The 10065-nt window shown below is 29.2% G+C and overlaps 1 protein-coding gene across 1 annotated transcript; it reads right to left on the bottom strand.

Moving 5' to 3' along the window:
* Nucleotides 1–792: 792 nt before the first annotated feature.
* LOC120077245 (uncharacterized protein At1g66480-like) lies at nucleotides 793–5743 on the bottom strand. The gene is made up of 2 exons (XM_039031144.2): nucleotides 5109–5743; nucleotides 793–1111 (listed from the first exon to the last, which is right to left on the bottom strand). Exons 1-2 carry the CDS (start codon nucleotides 5706–5708, stop codon nucleotides 1085–1087), a joined length of 627 nt encoding a protein of 208 aa, XP_038887072.2. The 5' UTR covers nucleotides 5709–5743; the 3' UTR covers nucleotides 793–1084.
* Nucleotides 5744–10065: the final 4322 nt, after the last annotated feature.

Genomic DNA, 10065 nt, shown 5'->3' with positions numbered 1-10065 from the left:
CTCAGTAGTATGTTTTAAAAGAGATAATATTTGCAACATTGTCTTTAGTAGAAAATATCTTAACACTTTATGTAGAATTTTTTCCCTTTTCTATCATTCAATTTGTATCTTCACTCTCCACAATGCAAACAATTATCAAGCAATGCATATGCTTTCCAAAATAAAGCACAATCAAATTTACACATGTGAATTGATTCGTATCCCATCCACAGGTCATGTAGTCTTTTTATAAGTCTCATAGTATGAGATAGGTATCTTTACACTAGGATTGGTATGACAACACTAGAGGGGGGTGGATAGGGTTTAATTAAACTAGTTTAAAAAAATTCTAACGTGGGCCACATTAAACAAATTAACAAATTTTTCCTAACAAGTAATTTGAACAATAAATTCATGTAAATAAATTCAACCCAAAATAATCAGAAAGTTAATAATACTACTTTGAAGCACCCAATTTGATGCGAATAATGAGATTGATAATGAACGTAGAAATTTAAAAACTGCCAATCAAAATATACAAATATGAGCAATTAACTTCAAAAACAAAATTTTAATTTAATTTCATGTAAGAAACTATAATAACAAATTAATTGCAAAATTAAATGGGAGAGTGATAGAGAATTTGACACTGGTAATTTTATAGTGGTTCGGCATGACCAGACTTATATTAACTTCCCAAGTTCCTCTTGATATGTCACTACGAACTTGACTCTTTCCATAGCTTAGAGTCAAACCGCTATAACGTTCATTTTTTGAGTATATTTATCCTTAAAAAACGATGAGAACTCTAAATTTATCACCAAACTTGAAATCAATTTAGTCGTATTCCATTCATATTGAAACTTTAGAATGAATTACACTCAAAAGTGATATACATCGAAGAGAAGATTGGTATATTCAAAGAGAGTAACTACGTACAACTATTAAATTATGTTTGAACTATCACGTGAAATTGAAGAATTTGGACCTTTCACCTTTCAAGTCGAAATAAATACCTATGTCGGTTGAGCTATAAACACGGTTTAAAGGGAAAATGAGCTAATATAGCAAAACATGGAAGCTCAATGAACTGCCCCATCATCCTTCATTTTTGGACAAAGCTTACCTTTTTCTGCAAAAACAAAAATATTTTGAAATTAAGAAAGAATAATTATCATTTGAGATTTCAAAAAGATTAACGACATGTTCAGATGAAAGAGCTAAAATAACTTTTTTTCATTTTTGAAATCACTCAAAAAAAAATATTTTCAATCCATTTAAAATCAATTTTAAAAGTATGAAATTAGTGATTAAAGGTGTAAACTTAAAATATTGAATTGATAATTTTAAACGATTAAAGGTGCATTTCTAAACCTGACAAAATGATTTTAACAATTTCATAATGGTTAATCTAATTAAATAGTTTAAATATTAACATTTCAAAAAGATTATGGTCAATAATAATAACAATGAGAAAATTTTCGAGTGCATTTTTTGATATATTTTATTGAATTAAAAAAATCAATACACAGAGTGTTTAGTACAGCTGATTAATAAGATTCCTAATAATCGATATCTATAATTAGGTTAATGATCATCAATTGTAGATCTATGCATGTGAAAGAAAGATATATATATTGTTAATTTTATTTGAAAACTATATTTAATATTCGTTTTCAATTTTTCCATTTATAGTTATATTTTACAAAAACTACATATTTATAGATATTTCAAAAAATATAAAGTTATTCGTCCCGTTTAGTAACAATTTGGCTTTTAGTTTTTAGTTTTTTGAAAATTTAGCCATAAATCCATTTCATCTCCAAATTTCATGCTTTATCATCTACTTTCTTACCAATGTTTTCAAAAAACCATATCAAATTTTGAAAATTAAGGTCCTGTTTGGTAACCATTTTTTTTTTTATTTTTGTTTTTGAAAATTAAGTCTATGAACACTTTTCACATCCAAATTTCTTCCTTTGTTATCTAGCTTTCATTAATGGTTTAAAAAACCAAGTCAAATTTTGAGAACTAAAAAAAGTAGCTTTCAAATTTTTTTTTTTTTTTTTTTTTTGGAATAGACTTAAAAAAATGCAAAACATTTGTAAGAGGATGAAATAGACTTAATTTTCAAAAACAAAAACAAAAAGTCAGATGATTACCAAACGGGATCAAAAATATAGTTTTTTAAAACTTGTTTTTTGAATTTGGAATTTGACTAAGAATTCAACTCTTATATCTAAAAAAGATACAGATCATTATAAGAAAATAAAAGAGAATGGGCTTAATTTTCAAAAACAAAAAGTAAAAAGCGAAATAATTATTAAATTGAGCCTAAAAAATTTCCAATATGTTTAAACAAGAAAATAGGGCATAGTTTAAAAATGTTTCAAAAACAAAGTGATAATAAATAAGCTTAATATTTAAAAAGAAAATAGCAAGTGGAACTTAAACTTTCATGCCTATATCAGAGAAATTATCTGAAATAACATCTTTAGATATTCACCTTACAAAACTATAACGCTTTTTAAAAACTCATAAAAATAGTTTTTCTCGGTTCATCTCAAACAAGATCGACCACCGAAAATTAGTTAAAAAATCATTTTTTTTATAACTTATCAATTGTTTTGGGCATTCTCGGTATATCTCGCTTGATTACACATCGAGATTTGCTATTTTTTTTATATATTCCCAAATATTATATTATTTTCAAATTTTCTCCAAATTCGTCAAATCTTCAGCCTAATTTATGTTTTCAAAATCATATGAATTTCTAAAATTCCAAATGGGTTTTTTAATTATCAAAATAGATTTTCTAAATGGGTTTAACATTTTTAAATTTTGTGAAAGATAAAAATTTTCGAAAAATTGGATAAGATTTGGGATATATACTAAACCTCGGTGTTAATCCTGCTCAAGATTCTACCGAAAAAGTTCAAATATATAAAGTTTGGTGTTAGTTATGTCTGTGATTTCACCTAGAACTCAAATATATAGAATCTCAGTGTTAATTATGCCCCAAATTTCCTCGAAAAAACTCAAATATATAGAATCTTAGTATTATTTTGCTCGAGATTAACACCAAGATGTACATAATCTCGGTGTATAATCTGTCGAGATGTACCGAGAAAGCTCCAAAGAATCGATAAGTTGGAAAAAGTTGATTTTTTAACTAAAATCTCGTAGTCGATCTCGTCCGAGATGAACCGAGAAAACTATTTTTACGAGTTTTCAAAAAAATACTAGTTTTGTAAGCTAAAAACTTAAACGTGTTATTTTTTACCATTTTCCCTTATATTGTCCTCACGATAATAATATATTATTGCTAGTCTACATCCTCTATATAATTTTTATTTTCAAAAATTAAAAAAACAAAATGATTTCCAAATTTTAAAGATGTGGTTCAAGCTGTTTCACAATCAAAGCAAAAGATGTGTCTGCAACTAGACTTTTGAGATTGTATATTCTTTCTTTTTCTTTCCCCATAAATTTATATTTGTGTGTTATTCCATTTATTTTGACATCTTTTTTCAACTATATTTATCAAGGACTAAAGCCTCCATTTGAGTATTTTAACCAAAGTCAATATATATATATATAGATTGGAAGTCAAATATAAACATGTAACCGGCCAACTCTTTATTTTTATTTAAATTATCCTTTACTCTATATAATATTTCAAAAATAGTATTTAAAAAAAAAAAATAGACCGACTATTGTTTGGAAATTTTATTTCGATCTTAAAAATTAAAGCACTTAAAAAATACTAACAAAAATATTGCAAAGTAAATTGAAATCCAATTTTCTTTTTCTTAACTTTTTGTGTGTATATAGTATTAAATTGATCTTTTTTCTTCTATTTAATGTGGGGAAAAAACGGATAAAAATATTGTCAATGATGTTTCATTGTACATGAATTAAGTAGGAATTTTAGTTCAATTTTTAAAATTTACTTTTGAGTTTCTTTTTTTATTTATTAGAGTTTTTTTTTCATTATAATTCAATCAAATAGTTAATAAATATGTAATTTAATCTTTATGATTGTATTAAATCTCTTTAAAAGACTAGGATGCGCTTATATCATGCATCTTTTTTTCTAAGATAATAATAATAATAATTTAATTTTTTTACTTGTCATATGACAAATTTTCATTAAATAGTTGGTTGATTGTACATTTCAGAGATCATCTAAGTTTTTTTGGGCGTTTGAGGCAAGAAGATTAATCATGAGCTCCAATGAGTTTATGAATTTTTTGGATCAAATAAGGAGTGGAGTTACTCTACCAAACGTTCTTCCTTCTAGCTTCAAACACTCCATATGCTCATTAGGGGTGTTCAAAAAATCCGATAACCCAAAAAAACCGATGAACCCAACCCAACTCGCGCGGTTTGAGTTGAGTTATCAACTCATTTGGATTGGGTTAGGTTCAAATAAATGAAAATTTTATAGGTTGGATGGTTCAAGGGTTCATCTAATATAACCCAAACCAACCCGAACCAACCTAAATTTATTATTACCTTTAAAATATGTTATTTTATTACTTATAACACAATTATTTATACATATATTGATTTTAATTTTATTTAATTTCAATTTTTTTAATAATTTATTATTTAACAACTCTTAAAAGTAGTTTCTTTGCACTTTAGAAAGAAAATTTTCACTATTTAAATTGAAATTGAGTTGTTAATCTTAATTCAATATATGAAAATAATTAAATAAGTATTTTTACATGTGTACGTTGTTGTGCTTCTTTTTAGAACAAAATTTTAAACAAATGACCCGATTAACTCGAACCAACCCAACCCAAATATTTCATGGTTGGGTTGGGTTGGGTTGGATTCATTTTTTAATAAGGGTTATTTGGGTTGAAGAAATTTATAATCCGAACAATTGGATTGGGTCTAAAAACTCAACCCAACTCATGAACACCCCTAATTACTCATACTGGTATCTCAAAAATATTTGTCAAGAAATTAAGAAAGTTGTTAAAAATTTAACCACCAAATCAAAACTCTTAGAAAAAAAAAGGAGTAAATAAAAAATTACCAATTAGTAAAAATTTAGAAAATCATAACAATTTTATCATAAAATTGAAGGATTCAAATAAAACAGCTAGAAAACACACCTCGCGGGCTTTACCACTACATGCATCACCCATCTTCCCAAATAGCTCATCGTCTTGGCCACCATCGCCATTATCTCTACTTCTTCCACAAAAATCAACAATCCTCTCCGTTGCCTCCACCTTGTTCTTACATTCCTTCATCAATCTCTCAAACTCCACCCTTGGCAGTCGAAATTTGACCTGCACGGGCTTAGCGGCACCACCGTCTGTCGACAACCTTTGAGGATCGAACCGAACGGTTTGGAGGTCGGAAACCGATCGACGAGAGAGCAAGAGGCACTCGAGGCGGTCGGAGGCAGATAAATGAAGGTCGGAACAAACGCGACGAAGCGGACAGTGGTCACCGAGGAGGGTTGGCAATTGGAGGAGGAAGTAGAGGGTTTTAGGTTTGAGTTGATGGTGAGGATCCAAAGGCTTGGCTCGGAGGCCAAATTGCTCGAGGGATTGGGATTCATAGAGAAGGTGATTTGGATGGTGAATTGTAACTTCATAGGCTGTGGTTGGAAGTGTTATTTTGAAGGCTTCTCCATTGATTTTCATCACTTTTGTTGTTCTTTTTCTTCTTCTAATTGATCCTCTAATTCCCATTGAATTTCCCATCTTTCTTTCTTCTCTCTCGTTGTTTATCTCAATCTCTCTTTTGACAAAATTGCTTTTATTTGGAGTTTAATATATATATTATAGATATAATAGGGCAATAAAATAGTTTAATCGATGCTCTATTTCTCTCTCATTTGACATGTATACACGTGATTTGAACGTGTTTTTAAGTCAACAATTATAGGATATATGAGATCAAATTGTTGATTTTTAAGATGACTGATTTTATATTACATGTATTGCACCTATTTCGTAAAGTTTAAAATATACCATTTATGTATTAGAATAAATTAAACTTATTGAAGTGAATAACTTTAGATAAAATTTTAGTTTGTAAGTAATTGATTAATTATCGTTGTAAATTGACTATCAATGCCTAAAATATATTATATTATTAAAATATAAATAAAAGATGGCAAAAAAGACCATCTAAACCATCATATTATTAAATTTTTATTTTGTTTGCCATTTCATTTGATTACTTATTTAATTTCAAATTTTTATTTTATTTTTTAAAAGTTAAATAACATAGGGATTAATTCATATAACCTCTAGCCTTCTAAATTAAATATAATGTTTAATCACTTTGGTCCCTTCAAAAGCTATTTACCAATGATATATGAAACCCCAACTCATCATATTAGAACAGTTATTTTCTTCCAAGTGGCATATTACTCATATATCCAAATATGTTAGTAAAACAACAATTTGATGGGTAACAAATTTAATTTTAATAGGCTTTTTAAAGACCTAAGTGAAAAGTTTTAAATAATACTTAAAAGGATAAAATGATAATTTCAAACCGTTAAAAAAAATTAGATGAAACTAAAAATTACTTAAAATAATTTAAAAATGTGATTCCATATCCTTTATTGGATAGGGGATTCAAACTACAAACTTTTTGGTTGATAATGTATCTATGTGTCAATTGAACTATATACATTTTGACACGATGTTTATTTTCTTTCGTACTTTAAATAATAATAATAATTAAAAAATAATAGTCATTCTCAATTTATTCTCTTTTTTCTTTTCTCACAATTGTTTGACGATGAAATTTGAGGAATTTTGTCATAACATGGGTATTCTTTTTTCCTTTAAGAAATGTATCTATATTTTTTTAATAAAAAATAAGAATGGTTTTTGTCAAAAAAAAATTAAAATTCAAACCAAAATTTAAAATTCGTGAGATAAAATGTTGGATTGGAGAGATTATTATTATACTATTTTGGATTAGACATGAATGAAGTATGTTTAGGTAAGGTTTAGACGATCCAATATGAAAATATTGATAAACTTATGTCCATGGATATTTCTAAAATAATATACAAAATAAAAAATATTTAAATTAATAAATAAACCTCTAATCTTTTTTAAACAAGTTAACATATTTGTTAATTAATTAGAGGGTAATTATTTTAAATAACAAAATTGCTATAAATATTTTTACAGTGATAAATGCTAGTCTATCAATATTTATTATTATCTATAACTTATAGAAGGCAGTAACATTTTGCTATATTTAAAAATAAATTAACTTATTTTCTTATATTTGAAAATAACCCATAATTATATTATATTTACATTAATGATATTTTGTTGTTTATTCTTTTGTTACATGATTTTCTTACGGAATAATGAAAAAGTGTTTACATGGTGTTATAAATTTTTTAAAGAAAATGATTGATTTTAGTTTTCACCAAATTTGACCCAAACTCAAATAAGTATTATAATTTTTACTAGGGGAATAATTTTCAATAATTTTTCACTAATAAATTTTATTATAAAATAGTGTATAGAAATCTTCATAAACTCATTAATTTCAATAAAATAAAATTTATATACAAAAGTAAAAATACCCAATACATTTATCATTAGTTTTGGATGAAAATATTTTACTTCATTTCAAAAGTTTCTTTAGTCTTTGAAAAGTTTTATTAATATTGCAGTTAAAAAAAATCGAAAGTTGGACAAATAAGGGAAATATCATAGTATCTATATAGAAAAAAAATAAGGCATCTAAGTGAATTGTTTTCCTATATTAAAATTTTTCTAACTCAAGATAATTTTTTTTTCCTAAAAAAAATGACTATCTAAGTATTGAAATTTCTTATATTTATGTTTGGAGAAGCTCAAAAGAGGAAGAGCTTCTCCCATTTATTTAACATTCTAATATTTAAGGAGAAAAATATATATAAAAAAAAAAAGAAAAAAAAAAAGGAAAGAAAAAAGTGTTATGGCATTGATTGAGAGAGGAAATGGAAGAGGAAGGTACCTATGGCGGTGGAAAATAATTTCCATCAATCTTGTAATGATAATAGTGTTTTTTAACTTTCTTTTGATAGTAAGTGATATCAATGCAACTTTTGAAAATTCATGAGTACTTTTAAAATATTGTTCTAATAATTTTCATCCATATACTGGTGATTAAGATATTTTTTAACTTTGTTTTTGCAAATTTGACAATATTAATAGAAATTTTGAAAGTTCATATGTACTTTTGAAACAACTGTGGTTTCAATCCAAAAACTAATTATGTGAGTATTTTTTAATTTTTTAAAGTTTAAGTGTATTATTGAAATTTGAAGTTAAAAAGTATACTTGAACTTGTCTTTACAAATTAAAGGCATTAATAAAACTTTTGTAGGTTCTTGTGTACTTTTTAAATAAAATACTAATTGTTGGGTTATTTAGATTGGGAGTAGTTTTGAAAATTAATTAGGAAAAAGGGGGAGTTTACAACTTATTAAGGGAAAAGGGAGACTTTTTTTGTCCCCATCTGAATGCGTCTCTTATAGAATCCTCTTCAAGAGATGTATTTGGGAATATTTTATTATTTTTCCCATACGCCGCATAAAAAAAAAAAAAAAAAAAAAAAAAAAAAAAACTAAAACAGTTAGAATGCATCTGCTCAACAGACGAATTCTGACCATTTTGTCATTTTTCTCCTCGTTTTACACTACAAGAAAAATGAGTTCTCCTGACGCCTAAAATAGGCGTCGGGAGTTTGGTCGTCAATAGAAACAGTCTCTCCCGACGATGTAAGAAGGCGTCGGGAGTTCTCGGAGAACTCCCGATGCCATAATGGCCTGTTGGGAGTTCCCGAGGAACTCCCGACGATTAAAAATGGGCGTCGGGAGTTCGACGCCATACATTAGCCGTCGACGGCTCTCCCGACGCTTGTTAGGCGGCGTCGAGAAATGGGAACCAGATCCCTTCTTCCCCATTTTTTCCTACACTTCCTTCTCCTCTAAAACCCTAACCCGCCACCGCCCCATTTTTCCCCAACCCTGCCGTTGTCGGCCCATTTTTCCCCAACCCTGCCACCGCCACCCATTCCTCTCCCTCCCTCTCCTATTTTTCCCTCATTCCCCGCTGTCGCCGCCCACTTCTCTCCCTCCCTCTCCCATTTTCCTCTCCTTCCCCGCCACCGCCGCCCATTTTTTCCCTTCCCCGCCGCCGTCGCCTACTTCTCTCCCTTCCTCTCCCATTTTCCCCTCCTTCCCCGCTGCCGCCACCCATTTTCCCGATCCTCGCCGTCGCCGCCCACTTCTCTCCCTCCCTCTCCCATTTTCCCCTCCTTCCCCGCCTCTGCCACCCATTTTTCAACTTCCCCGCCGTCGCCGCCCACTTCTCTCCCTCCCTCTCCCATTTTTCCCCTCCATCCCCACCGCCGCCACCCCATTTTTCCCCTTGCCCGTCGCCGCCACCCACTCCTCTCCCTCCCTCTCCCATTTTCCCCTCCTTCCCCGCCGCGCCGCTGCCTCCTCCCTTCGGTCAGCAACCGTAATCAACCGCCTACCACCACCGTCATCTCCTCCTCTCATTCAATCGTCGCCTTCAACCGCCTGCCGCCGCCGCCGGTAATCTTCTCATTTTATTTTCTCTTGTATATTTATTTAAATTATTATTTTCTCTTGTATATTAATTTAATCATTATCGATTGATTAATTGAAAATTCATGATTTAAATAATTTATGCAAATTGTTATTGTGTTATTGTAGATGTTTTAATTAATGGATCGAGTTGTTATTGAGTTGTTATTGTTATTGAATGTGAATTAATTTATGGATTGAGTTGTTATTGTTGATTGTAGATGTTTCGATTTATGAAATTTTTTGTGGATTGTGGATTAATTTATAGCATGTTATTGGGGATTAATTTATAGCATGTTATTAATTCGTTGTTATTGTGGATTGTGGATGTTTCAATTTATGCAACTTTTTGTGGATTATGGATTAATTTATAACATGTTATTGTGGATTGTGGATGTTTTAATTTATGCAATTTTTTGGAGTATGAATGTTATTGTGGATTGTTTTTAATTAGTATTGGTTTTTATATAAGCCATAGATTG

Source organism: Benincasa hispida, chromosome 1 (genome assembly GCF_027475165.1).
Source record: "Benincasa hispida cultivar pf3 chromosome 1, pf3_genome.v1.1, whole genome shotgun sequence".
NCBI lineage: Eukaryota > Viridiplantae > Streptophyta > Magnoliopsida > Cucurbitales > Cucurbitaceae > Benincasa > Benincasa hispida.
This window is presented reverse-complemented; position numbering and strand designations above follow the sequence as displayed.